General features: G+C 31.6%; 1 protein-coding gene across 1 annotated transcript in view; it reads left to right on the top strand.

The window, feature by feature from the left end:
- Positions 1–7240: 7240 nt before the first annotated feature.
- Positions 7241–20259, top strand: part of LOC106465605 (phosphatidylinositide phosphatase SAC1-A-like) — a 31972-nt gene continuing 18953 nt past the window's right edge. The window contains 7 exon segments of the mRNA XM_022393531.1: positions 7241–7458; positions 11081–11175; positions 14401–14478; positions 17673–17826; positions 18509–18647; positions 19459–19518; positions 20076–20109. Coding sequence (XP_022249239.1) covers positions 7406–7458; positions 11081–11175; positions 14401–14478; positions 17673–17826; positions 18509–18647; positions 19459–19518; positions 20076–20109 — 613 coding nt within the window. The 5' untranslated portion in view covers positions 7241–7405.

The raw sequence follows: 20259 nt of genomic DNA on the forward strand, positions 1-20259 counted from the left end.
ACTATTCGGTAGTAAAAAAGTAGCTCAAGAGTTGGCGGTGGATGGTGATGATTAGCTGCCTTCCCTCTAGTCTTACACTGCTAAATTAGGGACGGCTAGCGCAGAAAGCCCTCGTGTAGCTTTGCGCGAAATTCAAAACAAACACATATATGTCTGAAAATTAATGTGTCTAATACAAAACGAATAACAAGTCTATATATCAAGGGCACCGTAACCGGGTAGGCAGGTAAGGTATTTGCCCTCCGCCTTCAATAACTTAGCCAGTAACTTTTGTTTTCTGAATCTTGTTTGTAACATTTTTAGCGCTGTGACTCAACGTCACTAGTTCGTTGTTGCATGCGCTCATTGTAGGCTAAGTATTACATACACTTTTATGAACTTAACAGACCTACAAACTGTGTAAACTGAAGCATAATCCTTATTTAAAAATACATAACAAAAATTGTTTCCTTACCTTGATGCACTTTCAATGGCCGGCAACAATCTGCCCCACCAGATGCTTGTAATTGTATCATGCCGTAAATTGATTGTTATAATTTCTGTACAGGTTATATTAATAAATAATCAAAAATTAAGTAGAATTTCGGTTTTATTTATATTTTTATGAATATCACATCAACCATAACAAAAGTTAAGCGAAAATACATTTTGCTCCTATTATCCCACAGAATATACAAATTAACGAAGGGATAAAAAAAATGTTTATGTTTATTTGTTGTTAAGCACAAAGCTACTCATTGGGCAGTCTGTGTTGTGCCCACCACGGATATCTAAACCTGACTTTTAGCGACATAAGCCCTCTGGAGACTGGCATGGGTAGATGTTTTGGGCGCTCGACTAGTAATATGAAGATCGCGGGTTCGAATTCCCGTCCCACCAAACATGCTCGTCCTTTCAGCCGTGGGAGCGTTATAATGTGATGATCAATCTCACTATTCGTTGGTAAAAAAGAGTAGCCCAATAGTTGGCAGTGGGTGGTGATGACTAGCTGCCTTCCCTCTAGTCTTTCACTGCTAAATTAGGGACAGCTAGCGCAGATAGCTATCGTGTAGCTTTGCGCGAAATTAAAAGAAAAACAACAACAACAACAACAAACAAACAAACGTAAGCCCTCCGAATTATCGTTGAGCCACTAGAGGCTAAAAAGTTGCGAAATATTACTTTAAATATTTATTAAATAAAATCAGTTTACAAGATTAACATTGTTAGTTCACTTTTATTGTTCAAAGAAAATATTGAGGAGGATAAACCTGCATGAAACCTTGGAGTTTTAAGTAGTTTCATCGGGAATATATGAATAATATGTGTGTACGTATCAACTGGTTTTACCAAAAATAATTTAGCATTTAATTTTAAACATTTATCATTTTATAAATTGGACAACGGGAGGTGTCAAGTTCGGCTTGCTGTCATGGTTGCCAGATTTGGGGTAAACCCCATTCGTAGGGGTAAATCGAAGCAGTGGAGAGGAATATTGCATTTGGGGACGTGGAAAGAGAGGAACTCAAATGAGGTCTAATGTTAAAATTGGGGGAAGGATTTTATTTCCCCTCTACTGAACTCCTTTAAAATTTCCCATAGTGTTCTCGTGTTCTTTCAGAATATTAAACTTGCCTTCTAACAGTGATGGACTTTTTCGCTAGCCAATAGTACAGGCCATTTGCCATTAAGTCCCGCCTTACCCTTCCTCCTTCCAAAAGTAAACATAAGTGTAATGTAATTAATATAGTAAATAATACCTAATATGCAGATTTTGTGTGGTTTCGATTTCTAAAAAAAATAATTTCATTAAAAATCTTTAAAACCTTATGTATCATTATTATTAAATAATAATTATACTAATCGTCACCTTAAGGCTCTTACTTAGAATCACCGCACGCCTATAATGGCCTACGTTACAGTGAGTAGGGTTCTCAGATGCTAACTGAAAATCCCTCTAGAGGTGAGCCAGTTCAGTCTATTTTCAGTATTTATTATATTTACAAAATACCTATACCAGAGTAGGGGGAGCTGCATATGCGTTATTGACCATGCTGTTTTGTTTTTGATAAATTCTGAAGTTCCTGGTTAATTCATATTAAACTGATGAAGTACTAAAAGTGTTAACTAAAGTAAGTGTAATAAATGGGTGTCTTATCGATTATGCATTGTCCCAGGGAGTGGCACAGCAGTCATTTTAGAAACTAAATAAATCAGACAGATGAAGTATGTTTGTTGATTTCTTACTTCACTTGAAATTTATGATGATGAACCATTTACAGATAGAGAAGAAATGTTTTAAACTTTTATTTTACGTTTCAAGAGTAATAAACTAACAGAATATTAATGCCTGGAGCTACGAAACAGGTTTCACTTGAAGAAAAATGTTATTATTTAACATTCTTCTTGAGGTGAACTTTTAATGTTAATGTATCTATATAGATATAACAGCAATGTCTGCTGAAATCTGCTTAACATCACTCACGAGGACATGTGGGTGTGACAATAGTCTTTTTCTGCAGTCATGGCCAACACCAGGCTGAAATGTCCAAAACGTCGGCGGTACACTGTACTAGGCATGTTTGGGGATCTCTACATTCAGATGAATGTTAACTCTCTACTTGTGGGTGACAGAACGATAAGTTGCAGTAGACATCTCGTCCATGGGCTCAGCAGACCCTAGGTTTTTCCAAGACTCCTCCCAATGGGGAAAGGTTCGAAACTTTATTTTGGATCCCCAGCCTCACCAGTTGGTGTCCACTAACTCACCTGCTGGTATAATAGTTTGGGACTGGTGAACATTATCCATCAGCAGTAATTCCAGTATATTTCAGCTTGTCTTGGGTGCCATTAACTAGAGTCAGAGTTGGAGTATCCTGGCCATTGAATAACTAAAAGTTAAGGAAAAGTTTTCATATTTGTTCTCAGACTCACAAGATCACAACTCGCCATTATGGCCCTCATTTGGTCATGCTTTCTGTGCACTGAGATCAGTTTTTAGGAGAAAAACTCGGGTATTAGTTTTGGGTGCATCAGATTCCACACCTTTTGTTGAGTCTGGAGCTGCAATGGAAATGCAGTCATAGACCATTGCAGCATCAGTAAAAATAATTTTGCTTGTGGAAATTGCAACTTCTTCATCCAAAAATAAATAAAATTAAAGTATAAGAGTTAAGAAAAGCACAATGTAATCCACGCCGATAGAAAATGGAAAACTGTGAAATAACAAATCCTGTTGCCATTCCACCAAAATTTGTTGTTGCTACCATAATCTGTGGTATTCCTAGACAAATCTTACAGACAGTTTCTGCAGATAAAAATAGGTTTTCTCATAAACTGTTTCATGGAGTAAATCTGAATTGTGACTTTGACTGAGTTTGAGAAAAAAGACTAAACACAACATAAACAAAATGAAAAGCAATTCTTACATATTTATAATAATCGAAGTGGTGAGTAAAGTGGAGGAAATACAATACCTTTTACTGGATGTAAATCAGTCTAGACTTATGTATCTGTTGAAAACTCTCTATCCTAATTGATTATTCCAGACTAAGAAATCATAGCATTATATATCCAAGGTTCTATAATACCATCCCTCTCAATGCACATGTACTACCCACATCCTTGATTTTCATTCCAATGGGCTAGTCAGAGAAGTCATAACCTCCAGGTATCACTTGACCCATTAGTTTGCTGTCCACCTTTATGTAATATATCCTACTTAAAGTAATCTTTCCTACAAAAAAGCACATTTGATACTGTAGGAGAATGACCAGAACAATGGGTAACTAGAAAGAAAGAAACTTAAACCCCATTTCTTTAACAATATTATGCTATTAAAATTACACACACACGACCGGAAACATGTATGTGCGAAATTTGTTTTTTAATTCTTGATTCTTGGCGAACTTTAAATGTTCACTTAAAGAAAGTAAGAAATATTAAACGATTTTTTGCATACCACAAATATATACAAGGCACGAAGTCATAGCATGATCATTGAATGTGATTAGTTTTGTCAAATAACACCTTCTAAGGTTGTTTGAGATGCGACATTACATATAAGGATCAATAAATAAAAAAGGGAGAAATTCATGGTAATCGGCCTGTACTATTTAAGACAACAGTTTATTTCATGATTAACATTTGTAAATTCAGTCAATATATCCTGAGGACTGTGGTGCGACTTTCCTATTCTTATGACATATCAATTAGTCTCTGCATATATTATAAACTAATTTATTGGAAAACGCATTTACATGATAATCAAATGAGACAAAATGTTTGGTAGATTAAACGTAGAAATACTTTGTATATCCGGGTAAATCTTTAAAGTAATGGAATAAATACGCTTAATAACAGGAGATTCGGTCAAGATACCAATTGCAAAGGAATGGTAAATCTCTGAATAAATGACTCGTGAGAATGAATAGAATACAGAGGTTGAACACAAAATGAACAATCTTTATTATAATAGACATGAAACACAAACACGGTATACCTGTTTTTACTTATATGGGACAAACATTTATTTTCTGGATCCTCTATATTTAATCGATCAAGCTGTACCAGACTGAAGAAATCCAAAGTTCCCTAGTTCGCAAGAAACGTCAGATTTACCCAGAGTTCCCAGTGATAATTACATGATTAGTCATACCATTCAAAGATGAAAAAGCTCATAACTTCTATACATAACCTGAACTACCATTGAGAAAATTGCTTTAAATATCTATTCACAATGTGCAACATTGCAGAAATATTCCCCCTTTGAGAATAGCAATGGAACAAAGACAGCTAGAACGAAATTAGCTTAACGGTTTTATTGGCTACGTGTTATGTGAAATCGGCAAATACACAAAATAAATGATAAATTCATAATAAATATCATAATGTTAAAGAAGACAGAAACGCATGGTATATTCATATACCACAATAGTACCTTGCTTTATTGCACTGTAAGTTTTCTAATCAATACATTTTGTAAAACCATTTTACTAATTTTTGTACAAATTAATACGCAATTAAAAAAACTTTTTAGTGTTTGTGTAACTCGATAGAAGTATGAAAATTTTGAAATTAAAACTTTTGTTTCGATTTTTTAGGACACTAAAAATATAAGGGTATCCTCCAATACTTGAAAATGGTAATCACGTCACATGTTATATAATAAAAAAAATTGTCTTCTATAAAATAAATCTCCAAATCAAGATTGTTTGTTTGTTAGCTTATTCTGCTTTAATTAAACACAAAGCTACACAATTGGTTTTCTATGTTCTGCTCACTGTAGGTATCGAATCCGATTTTTATCGTTATAAGCCCCCAAACTTACCGCTGAGTCACGGGAGTGTTAACTCAAAATATGCTGTGTTTTTGAAAAAACTATATTATGGTTATTTTACTATATAAATCAGTGTAATTATACAAAATTCAAAACCGTGTTAGATTACTGATGTCATGTTTCCTAAAATGTGCAATGGTGCAAAATATTTATAATTCTTTCTATAGTTTTTTGATAGCCATGTATAGAATATGAATGAGCTGACCCCGAAATGTTTGAGTTTATACGGTTTTAATGTAATACGTACTAAGCTTTGTTTTAAACATTACATTTTCAACCAGAAAGACCGTGATTTACGCTCTGTATCCACAAAATAAAAGTAGCGTGTGGTTATACATGTATATCAATAATGTAAAACAACTGATACTCCGTAATGACAGCCAAAAAAAGTATACGTTGATGATTCCATCCTCTGTTGGAACAGCTGTACGTTTAAGGACTTACAACGCTAAAATCCGACATTCGATTTCTTGTGGTGAACACAGCAAATAGCCCAATGTGGATTTACTCTAAAACAAACAAATTATACTTACTATATTGACATATTTCTATATTTTTTGTATATTTACTTGTTGCTAAGCGCGAAGTTGCACAAGGAACTATCTGCGCTGTGCGCACTGTGAGTATTAAAACCCGAATTTTAGCGTTATAAGCTCTTAGGTTTGCCGCTCAGGTAATGAAGGCATATTTCGATATACTCATTAAATAAAATATTTCCACCGTGTTCAATTTAAGAAGAGTTAAAACAATACACACATACACATAATAACAACATATAATAATCAGTATAATGACAAAATTACGTGTTCTAATACTATTTACTATATTGGTGTTTTTAACTTTTCTGAAGTTAATAATTACAGAAGAAATTTGTAAAAAACAAACAATGCTTTCTGTGTATAAACGATTAATTTTAATATAATTGCAAACTGTTAATTTAATGTAACTGTAATATCTCTATTTGACTATTTTTACAAAATATTAGTTATTATTCTATCATGTAAATACATTTAATGTTTATAAACTATTTATGACTTTTATGGTTTGTGCTTATAATTAATTATAAGCATTAATGTCTTGATTTCCATTTTTTGTAAAGTGATCAAGCATAACCTGGTAGTTAGAGCGCTCAACTCGCAATCCAAGTGTCGTGGGTTTAAGTCTCTGTTACCGAAAGTGCTTGTCTTTTCAGCTATTGGGGTATTATAATATAAAGATCAATCTCACTTTTTATTAAGAAAAGAGTAACCCATGAGTTGCTGGTGGGAAGTGTTGAATATCTGCTCTCCCTCTAATCTGTTATTGCTAAATTAGGGACGGTTAATGTAGATAACCCTCGAGCATGTTTGCGCAAAATTCAAATCAGTCCAGTTTTACATGTCATGCACACACACACAAACTCGCTGTTCATAGAAAATAAAGGTTATCTTGGTATTTCGTTTATTAAATTTTATTTTGAATGAATTTTCTCCGTTTTGCCAATCATATTTGAGTTGTAACAAAAAATACTCTGCCATCAGAAGTTATCAGTAAACTGAGTATCGAAGAATAAAGTACTTGATGTGATTAGTAAAAAGAAAGCGAACAAATGTCACTTTAAGTAAAGAAAGTTTAGCTCTTCATTTCGTTCATAAATATTGTGGTAACATCTAAGAAGTATCATCTTTGTAATTTTTAAGTTTTTATATTGGAAATCTTCAATGTTTCAGAAATGCAAAATCTGTCCTTCTGCTTGATATTATAGTTGTTTAAATATGTACGGAATCATCGTCTGCCTACTAAAATATCGTTCATATACAATAATACGTCTACACTTTTGTATTTATTTACTGTGATATTTGTTGTTTAGTTTAAAATATTAATTACAATAATTATTTATAATCCGTATTAGCAGAAGTAGCCGTGAAATGGCGCTGTGTTCGATCTAGTAAGGAGAAGAATGTTCCGTGTCAGGCTGCTCTCGGTACAATGCATATATCAATTTTAAATATGGTGTTTTGATAATATTTGCCTTTTACTAACGTAAGTTTTCGATATTTATGAATGTGTGCTTAAAAAACTGGAAAAAGAACGAAGATAATTTCAGCTATGTCTAATCTAGGTGTGTCAACTGAGCTTGATGTGTATGACGACCTCCTCCTGTAAGTTGTTTCTATGTTGTCATGACAAAAGCCAGTCACCCTGTTACTGTTATGTTCTTATCACTCATTAATATAAACAATAAAAAACAAAGTTCCAAGCGCTTTGACTTGACTCCATTAATTATAATAAGTTTTTTGCTTTCTCATACCTAACCATCCAACTACTAGTACTATCCAATTTACCAGTCTTTCCTCGACCCGAACTGCTGTGATTTTATTAACTAATCCAACTGTTGCGAGTGTTGGTGTTTTTAACTCTTCTCAAGTTGATCATTATAGAAGAAATCTGTAAAAAAATGCTTTCTTTGTATAAATAATTAATGTTACTGTATATTGTATTTGCAAACTGAAATCTGAAACAAATTATACCCATTCTATTAACTAGGGATGCACGGGTAGTAAAATTTGGGCTGAATACGGAATCTGGGTACCTGGTCACTAAGCTTTGGCACAGGGTCAGGTATCAACTGAGACTGGGTTCTCCCCTTGCCCCCCACCCAAATAAAACAATATGCACAAAAATTAGAAACAAAAACAAAATTAACGTTTATTACATTTAACCAAATAATCACCAATAGAACATTCAAGTTTTACTTACAACTTTCAGTGCATAGTCCCAACTTCTCAAATCTTAACCCCTATGGTTCTTAAAACCCACACCTTCCCCAAAAATCTACTTCTCAGGGAATGCTTGTTATTAACTTCTATTGTTCTCTGAATCCCCAAATTTCAGTGGGTGGTCAGTTTTTGTTGCTTGGAACAAATTTTTTTATAACTAACTAATTATTTACTGTAACTTTCAGTACCACGTTAGTTGCAAGAAAGATTAGGGCTTAGATGCATAACTTCGACACTCGGCTGGAGCCGAGTATTACCAGGTAGCCCAATACCCGGCTGTGGCTTAATATCTGGCTGGGTACCTGTGCATCCCTACTATTAATGCATTTCTATATTTATTTTTTTAATTGTTGCTAAGTACAAAGTCCCTTCATCCAGATAACAACCAAAATCCTAGAAGAAAGTTAACAGATTAGTAAGGAAAGATTACCTTTTTACTTTAGTGAATCTATATTTATTTTCTTTTATGACATATTTCAATAGATGATTTTGCAAAGCTCTTCTATCAGACTCTGAAATATTCCCATTATAGAAGTAAGACTAGTTGGTCAATAATTACCAAGGGAACTCTTTACCACCCTCTTCAAAAATTGGAGAACATAAACATTTCTCCAGTCCTCAGGGCCTGATAACTATGTATTGACCCACCAAAAATGAAAGAGTCCAGCATATCTGATTTCTGACCTACTTTATACCCTAGGGAATATAGAATCTGATTCTGGTGCTACATTTGTTTTTAATCTCTGTTTTACTTCCTTTTTTTTATCACCAAGGAGCTAATATCTACATGATTCAGATCAGTCCCAATATTTACCATAGAATGCTTAGGATCAGAAATACAGCTGTCATCCTTTTTGTTTTTGTAAAAACAGAAGGGAACATTGAAAACCTCAGACATCTAATAATCTTCAACGTCTTTTAGTTTAAGGGCCCAATTCTCCATTTTATCATTTTGATTACCTATAACATACTTAAATATCCTTGCTGTGATTTTTACCATAATGATCCTGCTACATATCATAAGGCTTTCTGAATTTCCTTACTTCTTTTTTTGATTATATTTCTAATCTTCCTATAGTTTCGTAGATTTTTCATTCTACTTGTCAGTTTATCTCTGTTAAACTTTTTGTAAATAATAATACTGGAACTTTACTACTAGGATAACTATTGACTCAATACAAGTAAGTACTTCAAGTAGTAGTACATATTACATTAGCTCACTGTGCCTTTCCCTAGGTTATGATACAGATTTATTGGGCATAATATAGTTATATGGGTTGAGAGCCAAAAATATGCTAAAAAAAAAGATTTTCAAATTGCAAATTTTACACACCAATTTGTTTTGTTAAAGCACAATAATACATCAGTTAAACTTTGAGGTTTTTACCTATACCTTTGAGGCTAAAGAATTGTCTTAGATTTTATAATTTAATGTGTGTATAAGAATGTGTGGTACACCTTTGTATGGTGTAGACAGTTTCCTCACAGAAGTCCACTTGCCAGTTGACATTTATTAAATATGCACCAGATCATCACTATGTTTCTGATGCTTTTACTAACCATCTGTTTCATTTCATATTATTGCTAGAGATGTGTATAACATAACTATAGATCATTTGCTCCTTCAAGGCTGTTCTTTCACTCCCACCATTGGAGATTTTTAATTTTAAACACACTTCTTACCTTAAGATGTGGTAAACACAATAGGATTGGGAGAATTCAAGAGGAGGCTTGATGAATACTTAAAAAAAAAACAGAGCTGGATATAACAAATAGGTGTTTGACAAAATGAATTGGACAACCATGATGGGTCAAGGGGTACCTTGTTATGTTAGTGTGATAGTGGTGATTATATTTTATCTTTTACTTGAGACTCCTGTATTATATTTATGTTTCAGAAATTTCTTTAATTAGAACTTTAGTAACATATACAATTTTTGATTTTGATTGAGAGGCTAATAACCTTAAAAAAGCTTCATCAATAGGAATGGGACAAATAGTAGTTTTGAATCGATATTGGATATCCAATTGTAGAGTAGATATGGCCTTACATATTGAAAATATGCTACAGGCTTGAGCTTCCACTTCGTTGTTGTATAGTATTAAAATATTTACTTCGTTATCATTTTTTGAAAATGTGAGACAATATTTTACACCTCTGATTCCATGCTGAGATTGTGCTTGCTGTTGCTGTCATTATCATTACTATTTATGACATATAGTAGAAACACAGTTGGTGGGAGTGATGTTTATGTAAACTACATAACACTTTAATACTAGGGATAGTGCTACCATGTTTAGAAGTTAGTGTAAAGGGGTCAGTGGATTAAATGATGAAATACATATATTACATGTAGTACACATGCAAATAATGTCATGCCTGCATGATATTGCAAGATAAATCATTGATTGAATTGCTATCTGATTATCCATCTTATTGCAAAATTAATATCTGATTGTATTGGATTTCATCAGATAGTGCAACATTCAATCAGATATTTATCCCAGCCTTATTTATCATTGATACATTATCACAAGATTGACAGCTGTGCAATGTTTCTGCATTAGTTTCAAGTTAATATCAAAAAATATTGTAATCAGCACACTTTTAGTCAAAAAATGGTAATGGGAGGGCAACTATATCTATCATGAACTTGCAAAAAGAATTAATATTTATCTAAGAAGCCCTAGTTTAATTATTTTTTCAGTATTTGGTACAGTGATAACCTAGAATATAATGTGTAAATTCTGGTAGGAAAATTTATCTTATAAATTGTGAAGCATGTACATAGTTTTAAAATTTATAAAACTCACTCAAGTATCACATTATGTATATACCTTGTTAATACATAAAGCAAACATCTTAATAAAAATATTTTGTATAACTGCTTATGTAGATGAGTTGTTGGTTTATTACAATTGTTATTGATTATTAAGCTACTTACTACTAACAGATTTTTGTTTGAGGTCTAATCTGTAGATGCTAATCATAACATTATTTCAGATACGTTACAACAGATAAATTTTACCTGGAACCCCAGATATCCCGAAGTGAAGTACTTGTTATAGATCGTGTATCAAGAGAAATCTCTCTCCAAGGTAAAAAAAAACTTTATTTGATTACCTCTAGATTTTTCAGTCTTTTCACTTTTGTAAGAACTTCTGGGTAAAACTAAAGAAGAATAAATAATAATATATCAACCACACACACACACTATACCTGCTGTACCTATTTCTCAAGACATAGTTGTGGTTGAGCTGGTTTTTTTTATGCAAACAAATTGCTTAACGAAGACTGTTATTATGTAAACTGGATTAAGTGGTCGAAGTGTAATTTTTCATCAATTTTATTTATATTACATCCCATTAGAATTACAGTGAAAAAATTTAATGCTATATTATTTATTTATTTTAACACCAAATTTGTTTATTACTATTGATTTGTCTTAACACAACAGTAAGCTCCAAACTTTTAATTATCTCATCAGACAAAGAATTGTTACATGTGATTCAGAGTATAATTGTCCATTATTATGCCTAACAAATGTATATAAAGCTGAAAGCAATGTTTCATCTAGAAAAAATTTGTTTAAATATCATCTAATACGTCTTAATTAGGTTGAATTTATATCTCAACTTAAAATCCTAATGAGAGAATTTCTTCTTTTAAAAGTTAGAATTATTAACTATTAACTTTGATTAAACCAAGTTACCTACATAGATCATAACTAATAGTGAATCATGTAAAGAGTATAGCAATTAAATATACTGTTCTTAATTTCTTACTTTCCTCACTTGGGTACCCTTGCTGTTTATGATATTTTCAACAGTAATCCCAACAATATCTCACAAAGTTCTGGTGGGTTAAAAGATTTAGATTAGTCATAAATCCATATAATAAGCTAAAAATGCAAAATAATTTTTGTAATAAAAATATAATAATAATATAATTTAACTTAATCAAGATAGATGTATTAAACATTCTAACTGATACTGTTCATGAAAGTAACATTACAAAAAGAATAGAGTATACCTTTGTTATTGAACACATAAGCACTAGCATATTTTGTTAAAAATAATTAGTTTCTTTAATTTTCAAAATATTACTTCACCTGGAAATTTTTCAGATTGACTTAAATACTAGCAAATAAAACTAGAAATTCAAGAAATCTTCTCATGCTCCTGTCAAGTTTCTTGATGTACAGCCTCTTGTTTACTGTAATGTAACAGTGATTTTAATAGATAGTTCTGCTAATTTTTTGAGGACACAATGTCAAATACGTTACAAAAATTTATGAAGAATGTCACTGTAAAAAATAATTCACATCGACTTGAAGATGAAAAGCTTCTGAAATATTGCTACCTTATTCTTCTTTATTGAGACCCTTTTAGCCAACTTCTGTTATGCATAGAAGGCACTTGACACTGATTTTCACTTTTATTTCTTATTGAATATCCTGCCTAAATTATAGATTAAAGAATGGTAAACTCATTTTCACCTACAATTTATACTATATATTGTTTTATGTACATTTCACTATGTCATGTTAAGCACATATTGTGCATGTATTTCTTTTTTTCATGACTAAACTGCTTTTAATTAATACAAAAATATAGTTTTATGACAAAAATAAACAAACAAGTTATTCAAAACTTTCAGTCTCATAATGTTGAATAAATTATGAAATACACAGTTCAGGGTATTTTTCCACATTTTTGTTATTAACTAAACTGTTGAAGGCTCTGTTATTTAGGCTGAAAGGTTTGGAATAAAAAAAAGTATGGAGAAAATTAATGGAGTTATCAAAAATTATTCTATTATATTAATATTATAATAATCTATCATAATTCTGATTTATGTTATATAAATGAAGTATATAACTTACAACTATACTTCACTGAGAATTGTTTTTTTATATAGTTTTTTTTTGTTCATTTGTTTGAGTGAAAAAATACTGTGCAAAATCCACATTATATTCTTCCTGCTAAAGTTTTCTGTCAGCTATTGATTAACATTTTGAACATTGTTCAAGACAGTAAAGTTCTGAGACATTGAATAATATGGATTAAATCAATCTAATGTTGAGTGTTAAGTTTAATACTACTAAATATGAAGGCCAATCTTTTATTCATTTAACCACTTGTAACTGAATTGTGCTTCTTTTGGGAAATTCCATCCCTCGCCACTAACCCTGCACAAAGTTAAATCAAAACAACACAACTAGGCATCTTATAGTTTATGATGGTTTTAGAATATGTAGCATTGATGTTATGCATGAGTTTGGTATAGTTAAATATTAATAAAAATACAACTTGCTTAATTATGACAAGATTTCCACAGCCAACTCGATTTCGGTAATGACATATATCCATGTCAGGAATATTCTATCAAAAATAATTGACTCTAAAGAAAACCAAGAATTGTTAAAAAAATGTAAAAACAGCAACTTCTTAATTATATTTTTTTTCTCAATATTTCACAAAAAAAAATATGTGGGACTAATTAACTCTTTGCAATGTTAGTACAAAATAACCTGATGTTATGATTTTTAGCCCCTGACTTTAATATTGAGGTTTATGTGCTTTACTTCGTGTCTATACATGGTACATGTATCAGAAGGTGTTTGTAATGTAGTAAAAAAGGCAGTTTATGAATCTAAGTTTCAAATGGGCAGCAACTGCCTGTTGTAGAAACTTACAAATGTAGAGGACGACGTTTCGAAAGTCTCCCGCCTGAAGACGAAAGGCAGAAGACTTTCAAAACATCGTCCTCTACATTTGTAGTTTCTACAACAGGCAGTTGCTGTCCATTTGAAACTTAAATTCATTATGAATACTCTGCCTAAGCAACCTACCAAAGAAGGCAGTTTATTTTGTGAAACATTAGGCAACATATACTTCCAAACATTTAAAACAAGAACTTTGGTAAATAACATGGAAGAGAAAGGATAATGATTCTTTTTGTTTTATATGCCATTGCTTAAGGAAATTTAACAAATCAAGTTGTAAACATTCCTGATTTTTTATAATCAGGTGTTATAAAAATTTTCACAAGTTATATTTGCAGAAACAGCTTATAAATAGTGTATCTTTTAAAGTACAAAAAATAACATAAGTTTTGCATTCATTTTTAGCCTACTGCAGTGCAAAAAAAAATAGTATTTTGTGATCTTTGTTGCAAAGATGTAAAAAACAAATATTAAACTTGTATCTATGTCTAAAATACTTTTGTACATAATCTTTAATACTTTGTTATTTCATAACATAAGATATACAGAATACCTTTTGTTTTCTATTTAGTTCTAATGTGTTTTTCTCTTTCAGCACACAAGGACCAAATTCCTTTACATGCAACCAGTAAGCCAGTCTGTGGAATCATTGGAGTTATTAATCTACTTTCAGGTAGAACAAAACAAGAAATGAAACATAAAGTTTCAAAATTTGAGCCTTTTCTTCAGTAAATTAATTTCACAATCAGCAATTAAGTTTTAAACCTAATGTATGAAACGTTGAGCATAATGAACTTGCTTTGAGGTAACACAAGGGTATGTTGAACTCATTTTAAGCAGCTATGGCTGTATATGTAATTGGCTGATACTTAAATAAACTAATGTTGAACCTAACTAGTCCTCCAGTGGCTCAGTGGTATGTCAGAAGGCTTAAAATGCTAAAAACCAAGTTTTGATACGTGTGCTGGGCACAGCACAGATAGCCCATTGTGTAGCTTTGTGCTTAACAACAAAACAAACCTAACTAAAAGTTGTTGGTGTAATTAATATACTGTAATGTAAAGCAATAGAACTTCAAACTTTGTCTATAGAATCATAAGGGTTATAAATCTGTATCTAAGTCACATGGTAAATGATAAACAACATGCTCCTAAATCAAGTTAATGTTTTTCTGTTTCATTTTATCTAACTGTTCGTTAAAAAAAAAAAAAAAGCAAAATGGTCAAACGTTTCCCTGCTGTCTGAGACGTTATTTGAAATTATATATAGTCCCAGGTCTCATTACTATTTCAAGTAAAACTGTAAACACTTCCATGGGAACCACAAGAAAATGCTGTGATATAAAGAAAAAAGCAGAAAAAATAGAAAAATATATAAACTGATGATTACTGAACTTTCTTTTAATAAAGGTAAACACACACATATATAAAACACTAAAATCTGTTTGTCTGTCTATTTTTCTGTTATCTAACTACTCCTAGGTCACTAGCCCAATCTCAAACAAATGTTGTGGGATGATAGTTTGGAACAAGGGGCATATTAGTGGGGACTTAACAACCTCCTCTACCCCCCATTATTGCTGTTATTGAACATTTATTATCTTTGACTTAAGTTAAGGTTAACTACATTTATAGATGGTGCCACATCCTTACACACCAAAAAATAATTACATTTTCTATAACATAGCATACATTTTTAAAAATAATAGTGCCACCCATGACTTCTATTAATTAAAAAGTACACATAAAATTTGATTCACATTCACAGAAGAATTTCGCAGTGACGTTAGTGTTCGGCCTATTGTATTTTTGACACTCCATTCTGTATTCAGTCCTTTAGAGTTTTTAAAGAAAACGAAAAGTATATATTAATATTTTAACCATAGTATGTCCAGCACATTCATTGCCGATGACATGTTTTGCTGAATACAGAGATCATCAAGCTGACTGGGACACAACAAACACAGTAGTGGTCTGAACACTGTTTACAATAATCATTTGTTAAAACAACAATTTGAATATAACAAACTGATAAGGGAACTTGTATAACAAAGCACTATTAAGTTATTAATTAGTAGCTGAAAGAAAAGGTTTGTTTACAGCGTCCAGCAACTGTTTCAATGAATTTTTGTTTTTTATTTCTTTAAATAAAATTAACATAGTTATTTTAAATGTTTTACTGGAGAGATTGAGAGTTTTATATGTATATATACTCACACATAAAACTCAAATGTTTTTTAATAAATTTCTTTCACGATTTATTAATCTCTTATATGTTCAGTGAACATGTCTACCTGTATTTCCTATTTGGGTAGCCTTGCACCGGCAGTTAGGAACAAGTTAATCTGAAAAAAACGAACCTATATAAGACAACAGATAGAAGGGACATTTAGCCAATGAGCAACACAACTAAGTAATCTTGTGAACAACATTTCTAGATGTAACAGAATTCACTAAGTTCACATTCTTTGGTAAAATATTTTGGTTTCTTACAAGGAATTACTTGTATAACTTGTTTCCATGTGAGAACATGACATATTTTGGTCACCAGGCATTTTCTTTTACATTTTGAAATTAGTCATTGATATCATTTTAATTATCTAAGAATTATATTGTACAGCCTAAGTTTTTATCAGAATTAATTAACTCTTATATATTATGATTCTAAAAAAAAAACCTTTAATTTAAAGTTAAAAAAATTATGCATTTCTTTTAAAAAAGGGATTTAAAAAGTGTTCCTATTGATTAGATGAGCTTTCAAAACATACGTATGATGTTTGCGTAAAAATTCCAAAAAAGTATATGAAGAAGCATGGTTGTTCAAAGAGAGTGGTGAGCAGCAGGTTAAAGGTTAAGGAATCATTCTCAGTGACTGTCAAATCAGATTTTTTTATTGTTCTTTTGTGATTCTAGCAGCATATGAAATTCTTAGTAAGTGAACTTCAAATTCTTTTGTAAGTGTGTTGTCTGTATGCATTTACTGCACTTACATGAACAGACACTTACGTTAATTGCTGCAGAAAGCATTATGATGCAATCTTGCTACTAAAGTGAAACATTGTGCTTAAAGGTTACAGTAATTTTCTGCCTTGTAGTGAAATTGTTTTAGATTACACTAATGTATAACTTTGCTATTTGTCACAATGTGTAGTTAGCATCATATATCATCTGCAATGTGTAGATGCAAATAGCAGTTAACAACATATACAATCTGTTGTGTTTGTTGACACAGAGTAGGAAGCATTTTACATCATCTACTCTGAGATGCTTAGCTTTCAAAAACAGCCTTCAAAATAGATCTTTAGTATGACAGGTATGGATTTTGTATTTATTTAGGATCTTTCCACCTGATGAAATTAATACACAACCACTTTCTGTTGCATAACTTCACTTCTGCTTCATGGCATTTCACCTTTGGTTGCTTTACTGCTTTTTACTGTTCCAGCATTAGAATGATGCAGAGGTGATTAATGCAATTGAAACTCATTTTAGTATAGCATTAAGGTTTATAATGCATATCCATCTCTGATATTTTCTCCTCTCATGATTGGTTGCTCACGAAGAATAACTTTAGGCAGGTTGCAGCATCTTTGGTCAAAGCTAATGATCAGTTATCAGGAAGGTTACAATAACAGGGTCTTGACATTGGTTCCAAAAGTAAAGGTCCAATGGAATAGGTAAAATATTGAATTTTTTTTTAAAACCCATGCTTGAACATTATATGTAGTAGTTGTATCCCTAGTGAACATCATCTTGTTTTTGAAATCATAACATTTTTAAAGGTCTCTTTGATTACAACATGAAAATTTCATTAAGTTTATTTTTCTTCACTGTTCTTAAATGATACATCATTTTTGTCATTCTTCAGGGCCATATCTTGTCGTAATTACTAAGAAGTCTAAAGTTGGAGAAATCAATGGTCAAAGTATATGGAGAGTAGAAGAAACAGAAATCCTGTCATATTCTAGAACACTGTTACATCTTACTGAAGAACAAGTATGTTGAGCTGAGAAAAATATTAAATCCAGTAATGCAAGTATATTTCTTAGAAAATAACTGAAGGTTTGTTTAAAGGTTGAAAACTTTCTACATTCATAAGTACTTTTTTGTACTATTGTTGTCAGTTGTTTGTTGACCAGTATTTTTGAGTCTCCAAAGAAAATATTTTAGACTCAAACCATTGAATATGCTTAAAAGGAAACAAAATTTCAAAATTTAACTAAAAAACACTTCCATCAATGTTGAAATTATATATGATTTACAATACCAAAATATAAAATTCACGTACTTTATCTGAAAATACATTTAGATATATTAATATTTTAACAATATGTTAAAAAAAAACTCATTTTAGAATCTGATTACCAAATAAGATGAAGCTATTACCAAACTACATGTATTACTCATATTCATTACTCTGCCTTGTTGTGTTGAGCCTGTAACCATATCAACCACATCTTCAATATCTTTTAAACAGTGAATGTGCATACTATAATGATATGAACTGTATGTTCAATTTAATCTTTTAGACAGTGAATGTGTATACATCTGTTTTCTTTGTGATCAGATATATGGTTAGTTTCTATCCAACTTACCATCAGATTTCTACGGATGGTCATTTAATCAAATGGATAATTCCCTCTACCTTCTTGCTTATCCATTACTAAAACCAGTAAACAAATTACCATCCTAAGATGCAATAATCAAACTCTATCTGTCTTTGGTGCAGTCTGTTCTCCACACTCCTTACTTTTACTTTTCTGCTACGTATGATGTGACACATACACTACAAAGGCTTTATAACACAAGCCCTGAGTTCCTGCAAATGCCCCTTTTTGAAAGAGTAAGTTTATATTTGTTTGAAAGGAGAACTTTGTTTTGTAATGAGTTACACTTATTTAACCCATTCACTGCGGCTGGGATGTATATTTCCCGGTGCTCCCACCCCTTCACACTGCGCCTAGGACAAATATTTCCCATTGTGGATGCTGTTTATGAACCTTTCTCTGCTGGGTCCAGGTTCATCATCTTGACTGTCATCACTAGATGAAGAGCTAGCATCCTCTTGTCTCATTACCTCTTCATCATCACGCATTTGAACACCACTTGACTCACTTTCACTATCTCTTCAAAGCTATCTAAGTTAAGCAAATAAAGTGCATTTACATAGTAATTTGGGTTACTACTTACCACTCTAGCGATGTAGGCTTGGTCTGCACTCAATTGTTATACATTCTGCTTAGACATCTTGTTGATGGCAAACATTGAGGGAAACCATATATCAACATTAAGTGGGATGCCAATAAATACTCTCCAACTCATTTTACTCCCATATATCACGCATGGCAATTTTGAATGACAATGGGAAACATTTGTCCCAGTCGCAGTGTGAGGAGGGTGGGAGCACTGGGAAATATGTCCCAGCTACAGTGAATGGGTTAATTGAAATAACTTGCTATTAGAAACAGATGTACTGCTTATTGTGACCTTTCTAGATTATTGTTATTGATATTGCTAAAATAATTATTTCTAACATCATTTAAATATCAATACAAATTTTGCTTTCGTATAAAATTTTAAACATATTTTAAAAATTTCAGTGTTAAATTATTTTTTAAACTTTCTGAAATTCAACTTTAGAAAAACTTTTATAGGCTGACCAGCGGTTTGTGTGGAACAATCACTTAATGAGAGATTTCTTAGCTCAGCCAGAGGTATGACATTCATGTAGCATGTTTCTTTCCAAGCTGTTACTTGGATTTTTTTAATCCAACTAGAGGTATGAAAATGATTAAGCATGTTTATTTCCAAACTGTTACTTAGATTTCTTTACCTAACCAGAAGTATGACATTCATGTAGCATGTTTCTTTCCAGACTATTATACATTTATCAAATGATTTGTTTACTCTTCGTTTTGATAAGTCAATTCTGTCAATATTTGTAATATGTTTTGGATGTGAGAATCTAAATAATACTTCAGTAATTTGAAGTGTTTCATTCATATTAATACATTGACTTTTATGTAAATGTTTACAGAAATATTTTTAAAGCTGTCCTTATTTTATTGTATAGATAATTATATTTTATATTTAATGATAAACCATAATTAAAATAAATTAAGGATCCATTTTAGACATGTTTTGAGGAAAATTTCATTTTTAGGGGGAATTTATTTATTATTGTTATTCTGAATTTGTTTATGCTCAAATTTTTTATTCCTACTGTGTTAAGGTTATTGAGTTTAAATATTTTAATTATATTATTTTTCAGCTTCATCGCTACTGGCTTCCTGTTATTCATGGATGTATCCTTCTTTGCTGAATTTTTTGTTGTTGACAAGAAATGTGAATTAAAAAAGCAAAGATGAAAAACCTTTTTAATGCATGCATTCATAGTTTCATGAATCTCCAAAAGTTTAGAAAGTAATCTTCAAACTTTCAACACATGGAAGAAC

Source organism: Limulus polyphemus, unplaced genomic scaffold (assembly GCF_000517525.1).
Source record: "Limulus polyphemus unplaced genomic scaffold, Limulus_polyphemus-2.1.2 Scaffold1997, whole genome shotgun sequence".
In the NCBI taxonomy this organism is placed as follows: Eukaryota; Metazoa; Arthropoda; class Merostomata; order Xiphosura; family Limulidae; genus Limulus; species Limulus polyphemus.